The following is a 24884-nucleotide window of genomic DNA, read 5'->3' on the forward strand; positions in this document are numbered from 1 at the left end:
TTATTTTCAAAAGAACCAAAAACAAAAAGAAAATAAAAATATAAAAATAATATTTGCATTTGAACCGAACAAGTTGCATCCTGCAACCGTTATATACAACCGCCTTTATTAGTCCCCGCGTACGCTGTTTAAGACAATGCACCGAGTTCTTTATGAGTTGTGTATATTTCTAAACTAGATTGAGTTTTCCGGCTTTATCTACCTTTTGTGTGGTATTATATTATATCTAACTTCTTGGTACAAATGTTGCTTGTATTATGATATTATATCTCTTGAGTCTTATTCTTTTGCTATTAATGTTATACTGATTCTATTTTTATTATCACATGTTTTTCTTCTATATTTCAGAGGAAAAGATAAATTGTGTTATTTTTAGCTTCTGTTTCATTATATTAAGTGTAAATATATATTTCTAATTATTTACGAACGTAGTTAGTAGTAGTGACTAACTAAAATAAAATATACCAATCATTAACTCCAGATTCTAAATGAAGCTATGTTTTAGAATATTTTAACGTAATAATAACTTTTAATGTAACACTTAGTGTTTCCAAATTATCTCCATTTATTTCAAGTAGAAAATATATTTTTCAAAATTATTTTGAATTTCAAAACAGTTAGGGCTTTAAGTAGCTTTTGAATTATTCATAAAACTTTTGAATTCTTGTAATGTAATTTTGTATTGGAATAGAATATTTATATTTGTAAGTCTACACAACCGCCATGACACAATCTTAAGTAAAGGACTCTTCATCTAAATTAAATATATTACTTATTATATATTTGTATAACGCATATTTTGTTTATGCTATCGTGGTGCAGTAGCACGTCATCTAATTGCAAACGCTACGGCTGTTTGGTTATCGCGACGCGACTGGTTTCCACTCATAGGACTTTTTCTCCTTTTCCTACTATATCCCCCATATAGCAGTGTAGGCAGAACGAAACCTAGTGTTAAGATACTCCGTTAGCATTTTTAAGGTAGCATAGTTAACACAACAGCAACAGGGACACAATATCTTTCCGTTCCTTGAACTTAAGGTTCTTGTTTAATATTATAAGCGACCCCCCGTGTATTGTGTTGATTCTGCAGAATGAGCTTCCTACCCGGTGGTTTCTGAAATTAAACCACCGGGTAGGAAGCTCATTCTGCAGAATCAACACAATACACGGGGGGTCGCTTATAATATTAAACAAGAACCTTAAGTTCAAGGAACGGAAAGATATTGTGTCCCTTTCTGTAGAATGTTCTATCGAATTAGCGTGTGTTCAATTAGAGCAATTCATTGTTATATGTGTATACAGACCTCCCTCCGCCAATTTAAAATTATTTTTAGAAGTAATGGATGAGGCCTTAAGCAAACTTACCAAGTCGGGTAAGCCTTTGTTAGTGTGTGGGGACTTTAATGTTAATATTTTGGAAAGTTTTAGTCCCACCATTAATTTATTAAGTCTTTTTAAGTCACACAATTTACTTAATTTATTTATGGAGCCAACCAGAATAACTCCTACGACTAGTACTTGTATAGATAACATATTTACTGACATTATTCCATGCTACAAAAACATTATTAATAAATTGGATTCTGACCACTCTGGTCAGCTAGTAGAATTCTATAGTAAGAAAAAACAGGTGGCTAAGAAAAGAATTGCTGTTGTACCTGTCACAGCTAGTCGTTTGGAACGTATGAGAGTTAGTTTACTAACTAATTTACTAGTTTTATATATAACTTTACCTCCCAATTCTTTGTACAATTCTTTTTTTTACTCTTTTATTAATAAATTTCATTCAATATTTACTCCCAAAGAGATTACAATTACTGATAGTCCTATCTTTGGAGACTGGGCCACAGCAGGTATTTATAAGAGTAGGGAGACACTGTATATGTTATATTATGAAAAACAGTTTAATAGTGGTGAAGAGTTTAAAGAGTACTTAAAATCTTACTCTAAAATTTTCAAAAGAGTTTGCAAAATTGCTAAATCTTTATTTATTAAAACAAAAATCAGAAATAGTAATAATAAAATTGAAGCCACTTGGAAGGTTGTTAATGCCGAGACTGGGAGAACTAGGGTGAAAGATTCTAATTTTAAACTTAGTATTGACGGTCACATTGTTGATTCCGATTTGGAAGTGGCCATTGCATTTGAAAAGTTTTTCTCTACTTTCCCAGTCAGTCTAACAAACGATTTAGGTTCTTCCACCACTATTGCAGAATCGTTAATTAAAGACAATGTTCCCGAATTTTATAATGGTTTCGTTTTCCGTCATGTAAATTATTCAGACATTAGTGTAGCTTTCAAATCAATTAGTATGAAAAAGACAGCCGACTTGTGGGGTGTCTCAGTTAATATCATAAATTCTTTAATTGATATTTTGATTCCTGATTTAGTTACAATTTTTAATAGATGTATTGATTGTGGAGTGTTTCCTGATTTGATGAAATATAGTAAAATAACTCCATTGTTTAAATCAGGTAGTACGCAAGACCCCACAAATTTCAGACCGATTTCAGTACTACCTACGTTTAGTAAAATTTTTGAAAAGCTGATACTCAGTCAGCTTCTTACTTATTTTAATAAAAATAAATTACTGCACACAGGTCAATTTGGTTTCACTCGTGGAAGGTCAACATCTGATGCTGGGGTCAAATTATTAGAGAGTGTATTCGCGGCTTGGGAGGAGTCACGTGATGCCTTTGGGGTGTTTTGTGACTTATCCAAAGCATTTGATCGTGTGCAGCATAAAACTCTTATCAGGAAGCTACACCACTATGGTATAAGAGGCATTGCTTTGGATCTTCTCACTTCTTATTTAAGTGATAGGATTCAAAAGGTAAATGTCAACGGGAAACTATCACACGGGTCACCTGTAGCATTGGGGGTGCCACAAGGCTCTATTCTGGGTCCGTTTTTGTTCCTTTTGTACATTAATGACTTACCTCACCTTATGAGAGATATCTGTGAAATGGTGTTGTTTGCAGATGATACATCTTTAGTTTTTAAGGTTAATAGACAGCAATTGGAAATTGACGATGTAAACAATGCTCTTTCTAGGATATTGTTAAGTTAATGAAACTGTTTTCTTAGGTATAACATTAGATGCTAAGTTACAATGGGGTCCGCATATAGAAACTTTATCTGGTAGACTTAGTTCGGCAGCGTATGCTGTCCGCAAGATTCGTCAACTGACCGATGTTGACACCGCGCGTTTAGTATACTTCAGCTATTTTCATAGCATTATGTCTTACGGCCTATTACTTTGGGGTAGTGCCGCTGACATAGATACCATTTTTGTGCTCCAAAAACGGGCTGTCCGAGCAGTCTATAAAATGGGTCCACGGGAGTCACTAAGGAATAAATTTAAAGACTTTAACATCCTCACACTACACTCCCAATATATTTACGACAACTTAGTATATGTGCATAAGAATATTAATAAATTTAATAAAAACAGTGACCTCCATCAATATAATTTAAGAAATAAAAATAAGCTTGCTGTGCCCTTCTCTAGGCTCCATAAAGTGTCTCACTCATTCGTAGGTCAAAGTATACACTTTTATAACAAACTTCCAAACGACGTGGTTAATTTATCACTGAACAAATTTAAAAAAGTGGTAAAGCACAGGCTCTGCCAAAAAGCTTATTACTCTGTTAAAGATTATGTTCGCGATAAAGATGTTTGGAAATGAGTTGCTCTATTTCTAAGTTAAATTGTTAATTGTGATTTATAACAAATGTTGGCATTTAAAAAGAGTGGCCATGAGTTTCTTTGCCTGTATCTTCTCATGAGCTCAACCATTTGAACGGGCTTTTTTCAAGTCAAAATTGCACATTTTTTTTGGTTATTTTGTTTTCCATTTTTTTTTTTTTATCTTTTATGACATGTCCAAGTGAATGTTAAGCATTTTTATGGAATAAAGATATTTTGACTTTGACTTTGACTTTGACTTTGAAACATATTTATAGAGCCTTACTGCGTTCTCTGGTGTCGTCAATTGTTGAAAATTCAATTACTGTGAGGAATCCGAAACTACTGTAGACCTTTACATATCTAATTTTATATGGCACTACGCTAGGAATAGAATAATTTTCTCCTTTTGCGATGAGTAGAGATATTTATATTAAACGATTTTATCTCATCTTTTATAACAGAGGTTTTATGCAAAAAGTTGTTAAATATCATCTCATATTATAAATATTTCAATATTCAAGAATACTTAGCTCGTCGAAAATGAAGCTTAATTTTTAACATATTTCGTTAATATAAAAAAGTTTTAATTGTTCAATATTTTGGAAACATTTTTTCATTTCGACGGTTTTCAATGGAATGTCCGAACGGGATTATCAATCATGGAACTTCTGGCCATTATAACATCATCATTCACGTCCATTGTTGGAAAAAAAATCGGAATAAATAAGTCGTTAGTATAAAACGCTTGGCAGACTCTCCTTATGTAATAATGGTTTAAATCTAACTCTATCCTTATTTGTGGATTGCCATTTTTTACTTAGTATTGAACTCGATTCTCTAAGCCGAAACGAGAAAGAAAGTTTGTGAAAAATATATATGTTATTTTATTATTTTTTTCTTTATTAATAATTTTTTCTCCTTGAATTAGTCCTTTAAAGTAATCATGGCGCAGTCTTTATAGAGTACACTACACTTTATAGAGTATCGTATTCCAGGTATTTTTTATATTTTAAATATCTTCGTCATTTTAATTGGTGAATTTATGAAACTAGTCATTAGAATTATATATATTTCTACTAATAAATATTTTTTAAACAATATAACTAAATAACACAACCTTTATTATTTCCAATATACAAATCTGTGTTTGACCTTCCAACTTCTCCCCAACTATAACCAAACTGACAAAATAATATAGACTTTAACAAATATTCTTCGAAAGCTGGACAGTTGAAATAATATATCATCGGACTGTAGCCATCAGTCAAATAAGCATAAAAGGAAAGATTGGATCTTCGCGAACTCAGTTTTCTTTGCGGAAATGGAAATTTTAACAAGAAAAGATGGTTTATATCATTTTTCATTGATATCACGTTCTATAATCTGTGATATCATTTCAAATGTTCACTGTCTTAGATATAAAGGGTCGCTTAGTTGATTTTAGTTTATAGTAAATAATAATTAGCTGTCTAACTCTTTAATAATTAGTAATTGTAAAAAAAACCATGTTCTGTAATTGGATAATTTCTTCTTTTAAATGTCGACTCCATCTCCGTTTACGATATTTAAGTCTAATTATAAAAAAAAGTTTGAAAGTTAAAACATTTTGATATGATTAAAAGGTTATTTATTTTTATATTCACATTTCACATAATCGAATACGATTGTGACGATTATGATGTTAACGGACGATAAAACGTACTAAAATATTATCAAATGGATCTCTATTTTGATAGTAAAATAATGTTTACATAGAAAATATATGACGGGTACCCGCTAAACGCTATCGCTTATAACTTAATGCGCAATAATTATACACATGAATACATCCTGTGATTGGTAAAATCATTAGACCAATTGCAGTTATGACTCGTCTTTGGAACGCTGGTGAAAAGGAAATACGCTCTTATGACGAACGTAACAGGTTCTATTATGTATTAAGGAAAATACAGACATGGGTATTTGAATGTTTGAATTTGCAATATTACTTCAATACTGAAGAAGAGGAACTATAATATGTATATTACTGTAAAGTTTAAGTGTTTATATTATCAATATGTATTGATTGCTATGTGGCACTCGTAACAAAACATAGCGTAGCGCTGACTTCCGCCACTCAACACGAAATCTCTGAAATTAGGTGGTTCATGGGTAACATAAGGTTCCTGTGTCTATGTTATATTTGTAGTACAACGTGAAGTTGTTATATTACATATATAGTGGGATGGTTCAAATTCTAAAGCCACTCTTATTTTGATGCTTATATTTTAAATAAAGTTATGGCTGATGATCCTTTTAGTGCCTCAATTCTCCGTTTCTCTTTTATCTAAAAAGCACCATTACCATCACTTTCTCGATATTTAATTAACACATTATCAAGTCTTGAAGTATTTACTATTACCAAGCGTTAAGTTACGCAAATGTTACTTTGATACTTTAATACTTTCTGTATAGCAAAAAAACCTAAACTATAGTAAAAGTGGGGAAACTTCAGATTTTGCTGACGCTTGCGTTTTATTTTCTATAAATATTTAAAACTACCCGCAGAAGTTTCGGGTTCACGATGAATATATTTAGAATCTGGGACAGTTTTTCTGCGTTACCTTGCGGATATTGTTAGAAATTTTGTATAGAAAAATACATTTCAGTATAGAAGATCCTTTCATTTTTACGGCGAACTAATAACCTGCACGGCTTTGTCGCGGTGGAAATTGACGTAACAAACTTGCTATGTTCTGACGCACTATAGTCGTTATTTCGAAATATAAACAATGCGCGGTGTTGAGTCACTCCACACGAAGTCCACCGCCACTCAAATGTGGGATACCAAGTCAAACTAAAAAAAAAAACTTAAGTTTCACGTTTATTCTCAGGAGTTTTACCGTTATATAAAAATGATATGCGGGAAACAGAGAAAAACTACAAAAAAGAAAACTTTCACGTGTATTCTTAAGAAATTTACAGCACCACTCTATTAAGATTTCCTTTTCCTACCAGATATTCCATACCAACATTAGTTTGCTATACACCCATACATACATTTGTCTATAGTTTGTATTGCAAATTATTATGCAGCTTATCTGGCTAACTCCGAACATAACTCCAAGTAATTAAGATTCAAAGCGAAAACGGTTAAGTCAAACTTTTCAAAGTTCAAGTCGAGACGGGATCGTTTTTCACTTTTCAGCAGTTATCTACGTATTCTTGCTGCCGTTCCCGTTCCCGTTCTGCTTTACTAAAACAAACTTAAAATAAGATATTTTTTTACATGTTTCTGTATAAATAATTTAGTGTTGTGTGTATCAAACACGTCACACATTCTAAGTGCTCGAGGTACAGTGGGCTATACTGAAATGATTAACGTGTTATAATATAGCGTATATATAGCCTGCCTCGATTAATGGACTATCCATCACAAAAATAATTTTCAATTCGAGATTTCAATTAGCTCGTTCATCCAAACAAACCCTTCAAGTTTTATATATCGAGATATTTTCGTGGATTTGTTTGGCTTCAAATATTGCTACTAAATTTACAAATTCGTCGATTGATCGATTCAATTAATAAAGAACAAAGTGACTTAGCACTTTATTATGACTAAATTAAAATATATATATATATATATAATTGTGAATTATTTTCATTTCCTCGCTGGTGACAGAAAGGTGAGCTCATCTTAATTAAATACTATTTCCCTTTTGTTACAGAACAAGCGGCAGGATGTCAGAAAATGTTCTCTCCTTCAAAGCTGACGCGTCAGACAACAAGGCGAGGTACACCTGCGAGGCGAAGAATGTGATGATCAGTAATACACTGAAGGCCGAAATCGACTTAACTGTGCTTTGTAAGTATTTTTTATATGCTACGAGTATATAGGCTGAGGGAATCTAGGGTTGAGACCCAAGATAGAATCCCATCCTATCTAACGTAATATTACAATTGTTAAAGTTGAGATGGATGTTTTTCTAAGCGAGCGAAGTCGCGTTTGGGTCGCTAGTTATATACATAATTCATACATAAATATTTTATTCATATTTAATTAGAACACCCTTAGCGTCGTCAGTTTTAATCATTTTATACATTGTATCTTTTAGTAAAAGGAAAATAGAAACAAATTGATTTATAACCTCTATTTGATCCGCACAATATTGTACATAGATAAAGATATCAACGTACTTTAATAAAATTTCAACCTCTAATTCTTTTGATTGAAAAGTTGATCCAAGGAAAAGATTTTTAATATGAATCTCACACTTCATTTCACCGTCCCAGAGGTGAAATTTCGAAATATAAGTAAAAAGGACTCGTCGACGTCGTGGCACAGTTCACTGCACACGGTAATAGCGGGTTTATGTACTTTGTAGGGAAAGTTTTTAATTTTTAATTTTTAGTTGTACTTTTTCTTGGTCTTGTGATACCAACACTTTGATTATGTAAAATATAAGGAGTTAAATAAATTAAATACTTCATTTATTACGTATAATAAAATGTGCGATAAACGTGCGATTTCCACTAGTGGGGATGACGAATTTTCATATGATTACAATGTCTTGTCTTGACATGTGGCATAGTGATCCGCCACTCAACACGCAATGTCTCTAAAATTTTGCGGAAAGTATAGACGAAGTGATAAGACCCTCCCTCTAAGTTCGCGGGATACAGAGTGAAACTAAAAAAATGTATAGATTAATGCGATACAATCTAAATAAAACAACCTTCTGATATTTACCTAGGCCGTCTCATTTTTGAGAGATAAATTCAAAGTTCAAACGTATATAAAGAAATAACAAACAACCTAGCCGCCTTTATATTTTACTCTTTTTCTATCAAAATCAATAATACTAAGATTATTTTAAAAAACCGTAGGTACACGATTTCTAAGGTCATTTTAATAGCACTCGCCTTGTTGCGTGTGATACAGTCGCACGTACTAGTGTAGGCAGAAGGAACCTGGGAACATAATGTAAAGACATTCAGTTCCTATTAAGACACTTCTCCACCAAAATTCTAGCGGCGTCACGTGTTGAGTAACACAACTCAACGTCGCGCTTTACCTCGTTATCAAGGCAGCGAGGAAATGAAATATTTCATATCCTAGAGTGGGAATCGAACCCACTGTCGCGTTTACAATCGCAATCTGGTGCTCCTGCGCTACGGCCACGACTTACCTCTACTCTCGTAATAAAATGTAAACTAAATGCACAATATCCTAACTTCAGCCATACATCTTCTTTATATATAAAATCGAAAGGTCACTCACTCATCACGAAATCTCAGAAACTACATGTGATAGAAATCTCAAATTTTGCATAGGAGTTATTTATAGGACGTAGGTACTCGCTAAGACGGGAATTTGCAATATTCGACTTCTAAGGGGTTGTTTTTGGAGTTGAAAGTTTTGTATGAAACTTCGTTACTACAAATGCTAGAAGTCTCAAATTTTGCATAGACGTCACTACGACGTAGTCAAGGAGACAGAAATTAATAATATATGTTATTACGTTCACGCGGGTGAAACCGCGAGCGGGCCGCTAGTTTAATATAAAATGCTGTGCGACCATTTCATGAACATTCTAAAGGACACGAACTAAAATCGTTACGTACACACAATGCGCCCCCGCCCCCCGCCCCGCCGCCTTTTGGAGATTCTAAATCCTTTGACAAAACTCCGTCAAACAAGGCCAGTCAACAAGTTTTGAGATTCAATAATGTGGTACAAGGGTAATCGCGATAGCGTAGAAACTTATCAACGTATGCATGGGTAATAAAATGTATAATACAAAGCTTTTACTTATAATACATTTTATTAAGGTATTTGAGAGATACTTATCATACTGCCTATCTTTTATGTGCATGTATTATTATAGAGAAAATATGATTTAGTAATACACATAAAATATAGTGCAAACTAAAACTTCTTTGTGAGAGTATAATTTATTTTATAATATATAAAGCCAATAGTAACAGTAACAGTAAGTAGTTCTGCCACTCAACGCAATGCCTTAAGAATTAAGGGGAAAGCGGAGAAAAGAAGTATCTTAATGGGGAACGGAGTGGCTTAACACTAGTTCAGCTATGTGCAGGATATAGCGTGAAGCTAAAAATAATCGTTATCACAAAATTCACTTACTCCTCTAACATACACCACTAGAAAATTTCTTATTGTTTATTAAAGCAAACCAAGTCCCGTCGGCAAACAAATGTTTGCCAGAGAGAATGTTTTTTTCTCAACAATTTTCAACGTTCAAAGAAACGAAGGGTCACGATTAGATCTCAAAAGTTGGACTTATTTTTGTTAAATTAACCCTTCAACATGTAAAGTATTTGGGATCAAGACTAATAAAGGTTCTTGACGAGTTCTAAAAGGTTGTATTTTATAATATTGTTGGTAGTTTTTTTAAGAGTTTAATTTGATTATAAATTTTATTTTGTATGTACGTGTGTAAAAGAGTATATCACATATTTATTAACTAGCGGACGCGCGCAGCTTCGCTTGCGTATTTAGGAGTGAATTCTAATAACCCATGAAACATGTGTTCAATGAAATATTTTTAAGAGTCTAAATTTCAAATTTTATAAAAATCGGTGGCGATTTAAAGATTTTTCCATACAAACATTCAACCCCTTATTTGCACCCTTAGGTTCATGGTTTTCTAGAATGCACCCCGCATTCTAGAAAACCATGAAACACATTTTTAATGAAATATTTTTAAGAGTCTAAATATCAAATTTTATAAAAATCGGTGGCGATTTAAGAATTTTTCCATACAAACTTTCAACCCCTTATTTGCACCCTTAGGGGGAGAATTCTAGAAAACGATGAAATACGTGTTCAATTAAATACTTTTAAAAATCTAAATTTCAAATTTTATAAAAATCGGTGCCGATTTAAAAAATTTTCCATACAAACTTTGAACCCCTATTTCACCCCTTTAGGGTTAAAATTTTTCAAAATCCCTTCTTAATGGATGTCCAGATTACGAAAGTAAACTTTTGTCCAAATTTCACGTTCCTACGCACAGCGGTTACGGCTGTGCGTGCGTCTTACCTCAGTCAGTTAGGACAAGTCCTTTTATATATATAGATTATAGTCCACGCGGGTCCACGAAACTAAACAAAGAGTTATTTTGATAGGACTAGTGACTTTATTTCATACACACTACACTAGTCATGGCCCGATTTCGACCGTCTTTGACTTTGTTTCCCTGGATGTTAAGACCTAAAATGGAAATTCTCGTATTTTACCATGCCAGTATAAATTCTGGAAACTCTTCCTTTAATAATTCTCTACTCTCCTCTTTAATTTTTCCTACATGCTAAATTTCTATTTTCCGCGTGCAGTAGTTTCGTCAGTACGTTCTATCTCAATAACTCAGTAACGAAATAGTTTTTTATGTATATAAATATATTCCTCGAATTAAGTTACGTCCTTGATTTTATTAAGATTACCTTTCTTTTTTAGATATAGTCACACGCTTTTACCTCTGCGCTACGATGCCTTACCTTTTAAACATAAAAATAAAACAAAATATTTTTTCTATTCCACACAGAGACAGGCTTAGGTGAGTAGTAGAGTATTAAAAGTAAAAATATTTTTACTTTATAAACATAGAATTAGAGCCTTTGAAGCATCTTACTCAACATTTTCACGACTGAACAAACATTGATAGAAAAATATAAGCTGAGAGGGACGTTTTAAATGTATCTAATAATATTATTATTTTATGAATTATGATTTTTCTAATGAATCAGATTATTTAAAAAAAAAACTTGAGTTTTTTTGTGATTTCTATTAAATAATTTAATTTTCTTAGTCCGTTGTCACAGCGGCACAGAGACTGTAAACGTGGCAGTGTGGGTTCTATTGTAGCCACTTACTACATCGGGGGAATATATTTCTTTTCATTTTCTCACTCTGGTTAAAAGACCAAGCACGGCTTGTAGCGCTGCCACTCACGATTTCATTTGGCATAAGCGGCATATAGCGTAGAGCTTAGAAAAAAATGTAGAAAAAAAACAACAGATTTTCTATTAATAGAATGCTTATACAATTACACAAACATTAAAAAAAATGTGCGTTCTGAATATTGATCGACACAATTCGTTCAAAATTCTGACACGTGCACTATATTTGCTTAAGAAATCCCACCAAAGCGATTCAACTGAAGGTAAACTGCCATTCTTTAGAACTACCATATCATATGTTTGGTATACGTGAGTGACTTGACAAGTCGACTTGGATTTACTTGTGGGAGAGCTTTTCTGCAAAGCTTCATTTAGATGATAGAAAAAAAGTTTATTAAAGTGCAAAAACAATGTCTTTACAAAAAAAAGAGATTTTTTTGTGGCTACTTTACGCTGTATACAGCAGGGGGGTAGGCAGATGGAACCTAGTGCTAACACACTCTGTTCTCCACTTTTTGTTCAATTTTCGAATCATTGTGAACACACAATGAGTGAATTATTTAGTAAGTAGAAAGGTAAGTATATATAATTCACTCTTCCAATTGAGAATCGAACTCACAACCGTCGCGCTTACGTTCAGAAGCTGTGCCACGACGTTCTCTAAAATAAATCTTTTCCACAAAAATCCTTATAAAACTTAAAATATATGAGAGAATATTTTGTTTAAGTAAACACCAAGTTGTCTAAGTGACAATGGCTCGATGTTGGAAACTTATGAGTTCGAGAACGGAATTTATTACTGAAAAATTGTTTGAAGTCAGGTGTTAAAAACTCTTTTGTGTACTTTGATTTAGTGTTTGTGTAAAAGAATGTGATTTTTACACGTTTTTTACTCATTTTTTTATATTTTGGCTTTAAATATGTCTGTTCGTGTGTATGTCATTAGAATTTGTTATATTTCTCAATTACTAGTTTAATATTACTATTTTCTTATAGTGTTGGTATATTTAAATACTAGAGAATACTACCACAACGACGATCGTACGTGAATTTACTTTACAAATAAAGAAACACCCAGACAACGTTATATCATAGACTTCAAAAAAGTTATCTGCCAAAAGTAGGAGGAAGAAACCTAGCGTTGTGGCACTCTGTCATGCACTCTTCCGTCTAATGTTCGAGATATTGCGTACCACTCAATGGTAGAACTTAACGCTGCACTTTATTGACAAGAGTGGAGAAATAACAATAATTTAGATATTATATAATCAATACCCCCGGAATGGGTATCGAACTCACAACCACGCTTACGATCTAGTATAAAGTAATTTTAATCAAAGGTAGAAAATTTCGCTCTAAAACTTCCATTGCAACACTCCTAGTGCTCATTGTGCAAGAAAAATTTATAGAATCGACTTTTCAATATGTCCTTTGAAATGACCAGAAGTAAGAGCCCGGGCTGGCCAATAGTTTTAAATCTTGCAAAACTTTTAATTTTCACATTCACGTTACTTTAACTTAAAAGTTCATAAGGTTTTGTTGAAACTTTTTAACTATTATTAAAATTATTTTATTATTTTTTCTACATTTTATTCAATTGATCAACGTGTGATACTAAAAGCATTAGATGTGGATACGATTCCCATTCGGAGGAATTAATTATTTTCACTCGTCTGCTCTAGAAAGACAAATTGCATGGGCGAAACTAAAACTAACTAAGTCTCAACTCATTATAGTATACAGTCACTGGCTCACTCCGCTCCACTTCCTGGACCTGATGTTAGCCTTACCCACCCCCTGTCTTATTACCGAACCTTAGACCGAAGAAAATGAAAATATGTCATTCCTCCGAGGGGAATCGAACCCACAAACGTAACATTCACAACCAACGGTCTGCTATATGCTGAAACAAACAGCAAAACTTAAAAGTAATATATAAGGTACGGAACACCCCATTACATACCGACTTCCACATAACCATTTCATTTTCACTTTATTCCGCTTGAAAGTCGAGTTTTTATATGAATTTTTAAGGAATTGCGCATTTCGTTTCTTGAATAATTGGTTACAGCCAGACGTTTGTTTTTGAATTTTTTATGTCCCATCCTTTCTTTTAAATGGGTTCTTTTTTCCGTTTGAATGGGTCTTGCGTTACAATTGAAAATTCTAGTCTCTACGGCGTGACCGCATCTTGTATTCTTAGCTAGAGAGTATATAATGGAAAAAATACTTTCTTATTTAAAAAATACGTATAAAAAATAAAAAGGAAGGTAACCGTGACGGTTGTGGGTTCGATTCCTACTTCAGGAAATGAAATACTTTATATATTCATTTTCTCGTAAAAAAGCGACTAACTGCGACGTTGAATTCCGCCATTAGCACCGCGTTATGTGCCCACACGCACAGCGTATTGCAGCATCAAGTTATGAATAATAAATTAAATACGTAATTATATCATAATTTCTTTCAGTCGCACCATCCCACGTGGTCATATCCGGTCCATCAGAAGCCCGAGTTGGTGATCCTGTCCCACTGAGCTGCAGCACAGCACCTTCGAACCCAGCGGCAGATATAAAGTGGCTTGTACTGGGGAAACACCATAGAGAAGCTAGCAATAGAACTGTTATATCACCTGAAGGTTGGTAAACATAAAATCCTTTATTAGTTTACTGTAAACGTGACGATTGTGGGTTCGAGTGTCACTTGAGTAAGTGGTGACGAAACAAAAGGTGACGTTGAGTTGTCATCTCAACAGGCAATGACAAAACTAGAACCAAAAAAAGACAAGCGAAAATTAGACAAGCGGAGAGTGGAGAAAAAGGAGGTTATCTGCTTGACATGTGCGCTTGTCATGTTGTTAAAATTAGGTATTATTTAAATATGATGATTAACTTAGTCTTCCAAGCACGTGTAGTAAATTTCATCTCACGTGTACTAATTTTCAACTGAATATAATATGTATATATTGTCTTTACAAAATTGAGACCAGTCGTAGCGCAGAGGCACAAGCGACTGTAACCTCGACGGGTTATGGGTTCGATCCCCTTTCAAGGAAATGAAATATTTAAAATACTGGCACTAGGTTCCCTCATCTTACCCTGTTGTATGCAAAATAAAGCGTGAAGCTGATTTTTTTTTTTTTAAGTATTATTTAAAAATTATGATCAATATATGTTTTCTATAAGACCTATATAAATGTTCCACCAGGTGGCTGGATCACCACATCTAATATAACTGTCGTCGTGGAGCCCAACAGGCGGTCCATAGTCGTCGTCTGCCACGGCATCAACGGACAGCTCACCGAAAATGTCGTATCTACTCATACTATCAACGTGCTTTGTAAGTATTTACTTATTTATCTGTTAGTATTTAAGCACAACGTCTGAAACGTGATGGTTGTAGGTTCGATTCGAGTGAATTAGTTACTTTCATCTCCTTTGCTGTGGTAACAAGATAAATGCGTCTTTAAATTCTGAAACTTAATACGAAATATCTTGAAAATTGGGTGATGCGTGAGAAACGGAGCCTATCAATACGAAGTACCCTTTCTTTATCCCGCAAAATACGAGAAAAAACGTGAAATAATAAAAAAAAACGAACAATTTACCAAAGAATTTCAATTTTGGATGTATCAGAAACAAACATCCGAGATACGCTCGTGCCATTCAATAGTAACTGACAGACAGACCGATACATGCACCGGCCTCCCTGAAATCAGTGCAAATCTTTAATCAACTAAGTGAGAATTTTTTTACCTGCAAAAGCCAACGTGGGAGTGCCTAAAATTTAAAAAAAAATTACCTTTCCAATCACGTTCAATGTCCAACCCTTCCAGGAAAATAAACAAGATTTGTAATGAACAAACAGAAGGTGTGCTTTTTATATATACATAGTGTATTATGTGTCTCCCGAATGGGAGAGACTCTCGTGGTGTAGTGGCACACAACAGGGATGGTTTTAGCTTCGATTTCCATTAGGAACAATGAATAATTATTTTCATTTCTTCCCTCTGATATAAGACAAAGCCCCGCGTCGAACTTAAAAATTAGGAAAAAAGTAGAGCATGTAGTGTGCTGATTTCCTCTGCCTGCCACCTTACAAAAAGGAAACAGCGTAAAACTGAAAAAAAAGTAAAACAAGTAAAAATTGAGTCACTGATTTAACAGTTACAACGAAACGAACGCACATTAGCATGTACATACACTCGCGCTAAACATATAATCCTCCTTTTGGGATTCGCCGCAGTCGGGTAAAAAGGCGTATTTTTTCTTACTCTAAGACTTTCTACATCTAACACTAAATTATCACAAAATTGTTTTTGTTTTATTTAATAAAAACACACGCAAGCAATATAACATCAACCTCGTAATATGTACGTGCTTAGAAAGAACGAATTTACTTTATCGTCGCAAATTATGTAAAATATATTATTACTAATATTTACGACTAAAATATTTCATACGTTATAATATATTTTTTTGAAGTATTATATTTTATTAACCTTTACGACAGAAGCAACTTTGGGTTAAGACACTCTGTTGCCCAAGTACCGTCCAATTTTCGAGTTGAGGTGTCGGAACAATACTGCTATTGGAGCTCTGGTAGAACAGAGAAATGAACATAATTCATTCCTCCAAGTGGGAATTGAATCCGTAACCGTCGCGTCTACAATAAGATACTATGATGCTGTTTCAAATATTATTAGCCATCGCGTAATTTGCAGTGTGTGATACTTTTCGAGTAACTTGCAAACAAGTTATATAAAATAAACCAGATAATGTTATTTACCTGGTTAAAAAGAAGGCAGTGTTGAGTTACAAGCTTAATAAAATAAATTAATATAAGATAAAGATAACAAACATTAAAACTGATAAATCGTGAAACCACTCCTCTGTTTTCCATTCATATAGCTGTTCTGAACCGACATTGATTAAGTACCGTTTATACCACACGATCTGGAAAGTGCACTCGATAGAAATGTTAGAATAAAAATCGTGACATATAAATTGATTATCGTTTCTTCAAAAGGGGGTGGTGTGTGATGTCAATATTACATTTTAGGAAACAAATATTTGATTTTTCCAGTTATTAAGAAATTAGATATTTAGAAAATACCTATATATTTTTTTAAGGTTTTTTATCATAACAGAGTATATGCATGCATTCTATATATGCGCTGCATTCTAGCGCATTGCGTCTTGAATGGTGGTACTCAACGCCGCGCGATGCGAGTAAGGGAAAGAGAATATTAACATTTCGTCGAGTGGGAATCGAAACCACAACCTGCCGCGTTCGCCGTCCCACGTTTGTGTCCCTGCGACACTATTGGCCTGGCGATATAACAAATTTATATAAACTATTTAACGGTTTAATAAAGCGGAAAGCATTTTATACAAGATAATACCCTAGAAGTCTAGTAGAACTTTATATTCACTACAGCAAGTGTGAAATACAGAAATAAACATTTCTAACTTAGCAATTTCCTTCGCTGCTTTAAGAATTTCTTTCCTTAATTCTGTATATGTGAAACAATTATTTTAAATCTAGATTTTAGTGTTATTTTTTTTGCTTTACACTGTATCACATACATAACAGGGTAGACAAAGGGAACCTGGGAAACTACTGTTAAGACATTCCGTTCCCATTAAGACACTCCTATTCCCCACCTTTTACTATTCTGTTTTAATATTTAACTAATTTATATCTATGCTAATATTATAAGTTGTAGATTTTATTTGGTCGAACGCGATAATTTCTGGAACTATTGGTTCGAATTTAAATATTATTTAGTATTGTTTACTGGCCTATTTAAAAAATAAAATTATTGTTTTAACTAATAACGGTTGAACTCAAACCTTTTTCGCGATGTCTCATAGTCGTATATTAAAGTGTAAGTGTTTACTCATTAGTGGAGGCACATAATTAAGACATGAAAAGCCTTTGATCTAGCCACGTTTAGCGAACTCGCTATCTGGATGTCATTAATCATGTTCTCGGTGTTTGGTGCAAGTTTAGAGATTACTACAAATACGATTTTTTGCGGGGGATCTAGCACTGGGTTTCCAGGTTCCTTTTGGCTTACTCTGTTATGTGCGATATAAAGAGCGAAGGTAAAAAAAATACTTCATACTTTATTTGTAGTCAGAGAAACTGGGGCGCCACAGTCTCCGCCTGTCTTTTCCCTCTGTCTCAACCATCGTCATCAACCCGCTGATATACCTGCATATGTAGGATCCTCATGATGATGTAATATCATTGTTGCTGTGTTCTCGAAGAAAGAAATTTCGCCGAGTGCCAAGGACTAAACAAATATTTACTATATCAGATATTTGAAGTCTCTTATTACGAGCTGACTACGGGTTCGACTCTCAATCTGAGGATTAAGTTATTTTCGGAAAACAAGTTTTCTATAAGCAATAGACTAAAATCTTATAAATTGCACCATTTCACCCAAAATGAGGCAGCAAAAAGTGTAGACGTGCATAAACAGAATAACATGTGTTACGATCTGACTGATCGGTCGATTTGTATAATTATGAACGATACATAGTTATGTATACATTTATTAACTATCCCCGTTTTCTTCTCATTTTCATAGAGATTTACCTTTTTTACTTTCTAAGACAACGCACAACCGAAACTACTCGATAGTTTCATTAGTGCGTTGTTGTTTATTAAGCGTATGATGATGTTCCAGGCCATGCTATTAAACAAAAAACCACCTTGACGCTGTATCTCGCACACTGCAGCGTAGACAGAGGGAACCTAGTGTTAAGGCACTCTGTTCCCCACTTTCCGCCGGGTTCTGGAGGCATTGCATGTTCAATAGCGGAACTCGACGCCGCGCTTTACCTTTACACCAGAACGAAGAAAGTAAATATTTCACTTCCTCGAGTGGGGATCGAACCCAGAACCAGTCGATTTTACAGTCACACTTTATGCCCCTGCGTTACGACCGGCCTCGGCCGGCCATCTTATTTGTTAATAATATTTTCAGGATTACATTTAAGTAATTAACAAAAACACAAATTAAAATAATGTAACAAGCATATTGCAACAATGCACCGCCATCTGCACATACTAATTGCATAAAGTGAAATGAACCCAGGACTTTCCAGTAATAACACGGCTATTGAATCTGTAAATGAGTTTAAGACGATACTCGTAACATCAAAATATTCTAATTATAGTATATTTTGCTCTTATGGTCGTATACTATAATTAAATATTATTTCCTCTTTCTAAAAGTATTCTAGCTTACTTCGAATTTTGATTTCGTGTGAGTGATGAGTGACTACAATTAGTGGCTATATTTTAAAAGTACTAGTAATGTTTTTGATATTTTTTAAAGTGTTATTCCCCACTTAGGAAAGAAAAGTGCTTCAACCGTCGATTTTTATTCTAACTTGGACGTTAAAATATATTCCATAATTTATAATTCGAGACATTACATATTGTATAGTGAAATTCAACGCCGCTATTTGTCTTTAGATCAGAGTATTGTGTCGCTGCGCCACGACACGTTTAGTATAGACTATTATTTTTTTTAATTCGCCTGTAAACGGAGCTATCAGATATCGTTCATTCAATTTAACTATCAATCGTTACAGAGAATTAAGTCACTAAACACTGTGGCTCTAACGCGGTGGCCGTCTCGTATGTGTTTTAATTAAACGTAGCCCTCTCTAACCGCAAGCCATCTCTGTCTAATATCGATTCAATATTTAACACGATTTGTTGAGGCGTGTGAAGCCGGCCTAACGCCCAAAGGTGCATGCCCTGTTCGACCTTTCTAATATAAATAAGCGTAAATATGAATATTTCATTTTAGCCTTCGAGGTATAGCGGGATATTATTTGTTTGGAAACGCGATGGTTGTGGGTTCGATTGTTGGATTGGGAGAATGTTAAAATGAGCAAAAAGTGGAAATTGTATGTCTCAGCACTAGGTTAAATTTTTCTGGTATATGAGTGAAGCAGTCTCTTTTTATTTTTTATAAATGGAAGAAGAATAAAAAATAGACATTAACGCAGTAGTATGACTAATTTATTGACGTATGGAATATATTTACCTGAATATTTCGCGTGGTGTAGTAGTTTTCATTCAATTTTGTATAATTGTATAAGTGAAGCTATCTTGACCCCGAAACCAGTCAGTCTTTATATACAACTTCCACAAAATTTGTTTTTTGACTTTAAGATGTCAAATTAAAATCTCGTTTTTGCCTCTCCTAGTAGTTCTCTATATTCCTTGAGTTATCTACATTACAAATTTTGACTTTCCCAGCCCAGTAGTTTCATCGGTACGTTGTCTGTCAGTAACAGAAAATAAATTTTAAACTAGATGTATAGCTAATCACAATCTCAATTTTCATTCAGACAGTTAAAAAGTTTGTAGCAGGTACTGTGACATACTAGACTAGACTATCTATCTCATTATAAAAAAACTTAACATATAAAACCTTAAAAAACCTAACAATAAATTTCTACAGAATATGAATTTAATAATAATAAACAAAGTAAAAAGCAAGTCGAACACGAAACTACCGTAGAGCAGTAGTTGCGACAGTCCGGCACGTACCGCTCATTACATTAATGAGACGCGGTCGTCGCATTAATTGCTCGACTATCGCTGCGGCTCGGCCGTTTTGCGCTAAAACCTAAGTGACTCCATCCGATTTCAATACAATTGTGTTTTTTTTAACGATGTATTGTGTAGTGTTTAGTGTTTATTGTGCCTAGTGACAAACTGTCACTATGTTTTGATTTATCTATATAAGACGTATAAATCGGTATAAATACGGTAAAAATCAGCTTAAAGTTTTTTACGTCATCATCATCGACATAAATGAAGGTAGATAGGAGGTATCTACTGTTAAGAACTCACTGCTTCCCGCCACCACCGCTCGATTGAGGAAATGAAATAATTTAAATATATCAATATAATTAATATAATACAAAAATTATAGAAGTTTTGAAAACTATGTTCGCCGTGGCGCAACAACACATCTGCCTGTCACAGTCACGACAGTATAGGTTCGATTAGTGCTTGAGACAATAAATTACTATGATTACCTTGCTCTATTAATACGACGAAGAGCAAATTTGATTTCCGCCACTCGACTGGCAATGTGTCGACCATTAGGCGGCGCGTGAGGAACGGAGTATCTTAACAATAACTATACTGTTAAATATAAGATATAGCATGAAGCTAAAAATAATTTAGAATCCACGTCCCATACAATAATTGTACAGCTGAACCACGAGAACCTCACAAACATATATATACATATATAACATAACCTATGTTGTAAAGTAAAGTATTTTATTCCGCTCTATAAATAGAAATGCGTAGGCCTTTTGATAGATCGTTTAGAAAAATAAAGATTTAACCACAAAAACGTTTTATATTATTCTTCCTTATTTATTGAAATAATTTCGATGTTTTGACAAAATTTTCCGTGAAAAACCTTAAGAATACTTGCTAAGTTTATTTATATATGATTTCGTCTGTTATGTTAACGTACTTCATAGACCTTTATGGCGCAACAGGGCAGGCAGGGTATATGCTCGTGGTTCAATTTCTGCGTTGGATTATCCCCCTTGTCACTTGTAATATTTGTCTTGTAAGCGTTATATATTTACATTAGTTAATGTGTTGGAAACGAGTGTCTTAAACTAGATAAGTACAGCTTGGTGTCAGACGGACAAAACGGCAAACAGACAACGGATTCTTAGTAATAGAATCCTTTTTTACTTTTTGGGTACGGAATCCTAAAGCTAACGCATCTGCTATAAGATCATGGAAGAAGATTTCGAAGCATAAAATTTACCACAAATGGTCATTGAACTCATGACCATCGATCGGTATAGTCAAATCAACAGTTAGAAATTTACCTTTAAATGCAGTTAAATCATCTAAAATAGCTCAGATTCCAATATAAATGCATATCATGTATGATGTAACGTTCAAGTATAAACGTTGTCATCAGAAGCTTATGAGAGCAAAAAGCCCAACTAAATCCGTTATAACGGATATAACGGAATGGCCAGTCATGTTATTGTTAGTCCGTTAATTGTGCAAAAAGCTTTAAACTAAGCTTAGCATAATGATATTTGGTGGAATAGAATTGTGGTAGAAGTCTTGAATGTGAGGAATTTTGATTATAATATGTTATTTTATTTTAGTTTTCAATGTTTTCTTCGATTTTTGCAGGAAGAATATAGTGTTAAGACACTTAAAAAATTTTCCCATTAGGCATAGATAATCGTAGTGGACTTTACGGCGTAAAACGTTACCGTATAAATTTTGGTAGTAAACCCGACAGGTCGTGGGTTCGTTTTCCACTCGAAGAAATAAAAATATTTAATATTTTCGGTAACGGCGCAATGCGCGGCGTTGAGTACCACGCAATACTTCTAGAATTTGGCCGAGAGTGCGGCACGGAAGTATTTAATGGGAACGAAATGTCTTAATAATAGGTTTCCAGGTTCCCTCTGCCTACCCTGCTTTGTGCTGGACACAGCGTGAAGCTAAAAAAAACGAAGATAGTAAAATTTAAATATATAATATACATACATCAAGAGTATATACGTAGTAAAAATATCATGTTTTCTATATTCCCATATATTTCTAGTGCTTTGTTCATAAACAATGACAGGGACGTTACGTCGCAATTTGATCCTAGAAAATATCACGCATGTACAGTCGAAAGCATAAAGTTATTATGCTAAGTAATTTTTGTAGAAAATATTATGGAATATTTTTAATATTCTTGTAATTTATTTGTTTATAATTTGTAGATTTACATTGTATCCTAGTGTTAAGATACTGTTCCTCTCATTCCGATCAAGTTACACATAATGAGTGGCGGAATTCAGTGCCACATTTTGTCTACCACAGCAGGGACTTTAAAATCATTTATCTTTTATTTCTACGTGTAGGTTAAAGTAAAGAATAATTAATACATATTTCAAGTAACGTTTTCAAAATGAAATTTACAAGTAAAACATATTTTAACATATAACAGCCTGTATACTGGAATAAAATAGAAGGTAAATTCCGAAATAACAAGCAATATTTCGAAAGCAAATTCCAAAATTTTAAGAGAGAAGATTGACATTTGCGTATGGTTTTTATATTTTCCGAGTTTTTATCTGGAGCGTAGAAACTGTTGAAAATTTTCCGAAATTGAATATCGTATCGATGACTTCGAAAATTGAATATTTCTGTACTGTCCCTTTTTATAGATAAAAAAATATCTGCTCTAATTGATATAAACTTCTTCGTTTGAGATATTATAAATTATAATAATATGTCAAAAGAAGGAGTAAATGTAATTCGTAGCCATATTTAACTAGTTTTCTAAATAGTGACGTCATTAGTGCACTAATTAACGATATGTGAAATAGTGGTTGTATATTCAATTTTAACCTCGCAAGACATTTGACGTAAATCTTTTAAGCATCTTATCTTATATGTGACGTTGGAAGGTTAAGAAGGTATACAGATTAAGGGCATCGCGGTACAGTCTGATTCAGAGTCCCATTCGGAGTGGGATGGTGTTGACTCCGCTATTTAACACGCAATTTCTTGAAAATTAGGTTGAAACTGATATCCTGTTAAAAGGGATAAAGAAAATATCTTACGTACTCTTTTATATTTATCAAATAATATGTATGTGTATGGGGTTAAGTTTTGAATTTTAAATAAACAAATGTACAAAATAACGCCAAAAACAAATAAAAAAAACAAATAAATAAATCAGTTAAAAAATCCCTGACATACATACAATATGTATGTACATAATAGTGTAACGTAAAATGTGGCTGAGTGTACACAATGAATGGGCGCGATGCCAGTTATCCTGTTTGCGGCTCTCTATCTTATTGTTGTTTTAGAGTTCTTCATGAAAATGTTTAAGCCATGAGATTTCTAGAATAATCTTGTAGTTTCTAGTATAAGTAATAATCATAATAATATTTTCATTCATTAAATTAAGTTTTACAAATTGCCTGTTAAGTCAAGAGGTGTGCGTTGGTAGCCGTAGTGTATAAAGCGTATTAAAATATTGTATATATCACCGCTTGTACAATATATTTATAGTTTTGTTATATATATATTTTTTTTCACTCTGGTAAAAACAAAGCGCAAAAATGAAATCCACCACTCAACGGGGCATGGAGAATCCTACACTAAATTACATACAGCGTGGAGCGAAAAAAACCTTCAAAATCCTTTAAAACTCTATTTAAATTGGGTCAGCAATTCCTAGGGTTTGTCCTCACAAGACAATATAAACTTTGGCCTTAATCGAAACTTATTTTAAACCGGAAAGCTCAGCGCAAAGTCCTGATTAAAAAACAAGTTGTTTAGCATATTCTTTAGCTTTCCTAGAAATCTTGGTTATCTTAGAGCTTCATCTTTAATGCAATTTCGGACGAAATAATAATATTTTAATAATTAAGTTTATTTTTTTTAGTTTCACGCTGTATCCCGCATGTAGCTGGATAGGCAGAGATAATATTAAATAAAATTAACCCAAATATTTGCATATTACTGTTAGCCCGTGGCTTTACCACCTAGGCCAAATGGAAATAATTTAAATTACATAAGATGACATGTAACACATTCTAAGTACCGAAATATATATACAGATGTATTACCCCATCTCAATAAATGGACTATGCAACACAAAAACGTCTTTTGAAAACCAAAAAGTTCCTAAGATTAGCGCGTTCAACCAAACAAACTGTTCAGCTTTACAATATTAGTATAGACAGACACAGATAACACGAACAATACCAATAACAATAACCTCTTAATATCTTTAGAAATATAAGTATAAATACAGCCTCAGCCTCCTTCCTTTAATCAGAGATCACCGCAGTATCTAATCCGTTTAGTAAGATAACGATAACGGGATAATTAGAGTAAGTGTACAAACAATCGCGCCTAGTATTCAATTAGTGGGAAATAAGGGTAACTTCAAGTGTAGTACAGAATTGAGATTTTTTAATTGTATTTTTTTGACAATTTTTACGCGTCACTTGAGTTTTTCGAAACGGAGAAAACTCCATCTTTCTTCGGGAACATGAACTGCTCTCATTCCCTTGATCTCGTAACAAAAAAAGGTACTGTGTTACGTTCTAAGTTCTAACTCTAGTCATAGTATATAAAAAATAGGGCGGCGAGTGTGGAACAGAGTATTTTAACACTAGGCTCCCTCTGCCTAAGCTGCTATATCCAGGATATACCTAGGCAGCGAGGAGCTAAAAAAATTAAG

The 24884-nt window shown here is 33.6% G+C and overlaps 1 protein-coding gene across 2 annotated transcripts in view; it reads left to right on the forward strand.

Annotated features, from left to right (window-relative positions):
* Positions 1-24884, forward strand: part of sns (nephrin adhesion molecule sticks and stones) — a 177564-nt gene that overhangs the window by 119657 nt on the left and 33023 nt on the right. For both annotated transcript variants that reach the window (XM_085200068.1, XM_085199980.1), the window contains exons 9-11: positions 7402-7538; positions 14070-14237; positions 14807-14938. In XM_085200068.1, coding sequence (XP_085056194.1) covers positions 7402-7538; positions 14070-14237; positions 14807-14938 — 437 coding nt within the window. The remainder of the gene's footprint in view (positions 1-7401; positions 7539-14069; positions 14238-14806; positions 14939-24884) is intronic.

The sequence above is a fragment of the Heliconius melpomene genome, chromosome 1, assembly GCF_056956725.1.
Source record: "Heliconius melpomene rosina isolate 202511_hmr_F chromosome 1, ASM5695672v1, whole genome shotgun sequence".
Taxonomy (NCBI): domain Eukaryota; kingdom Metazoa; phylum Arthropoda; class Insecta; order Lepidoptera; family Nymphalidae; genus Heliconius; species Heliconius melpomene.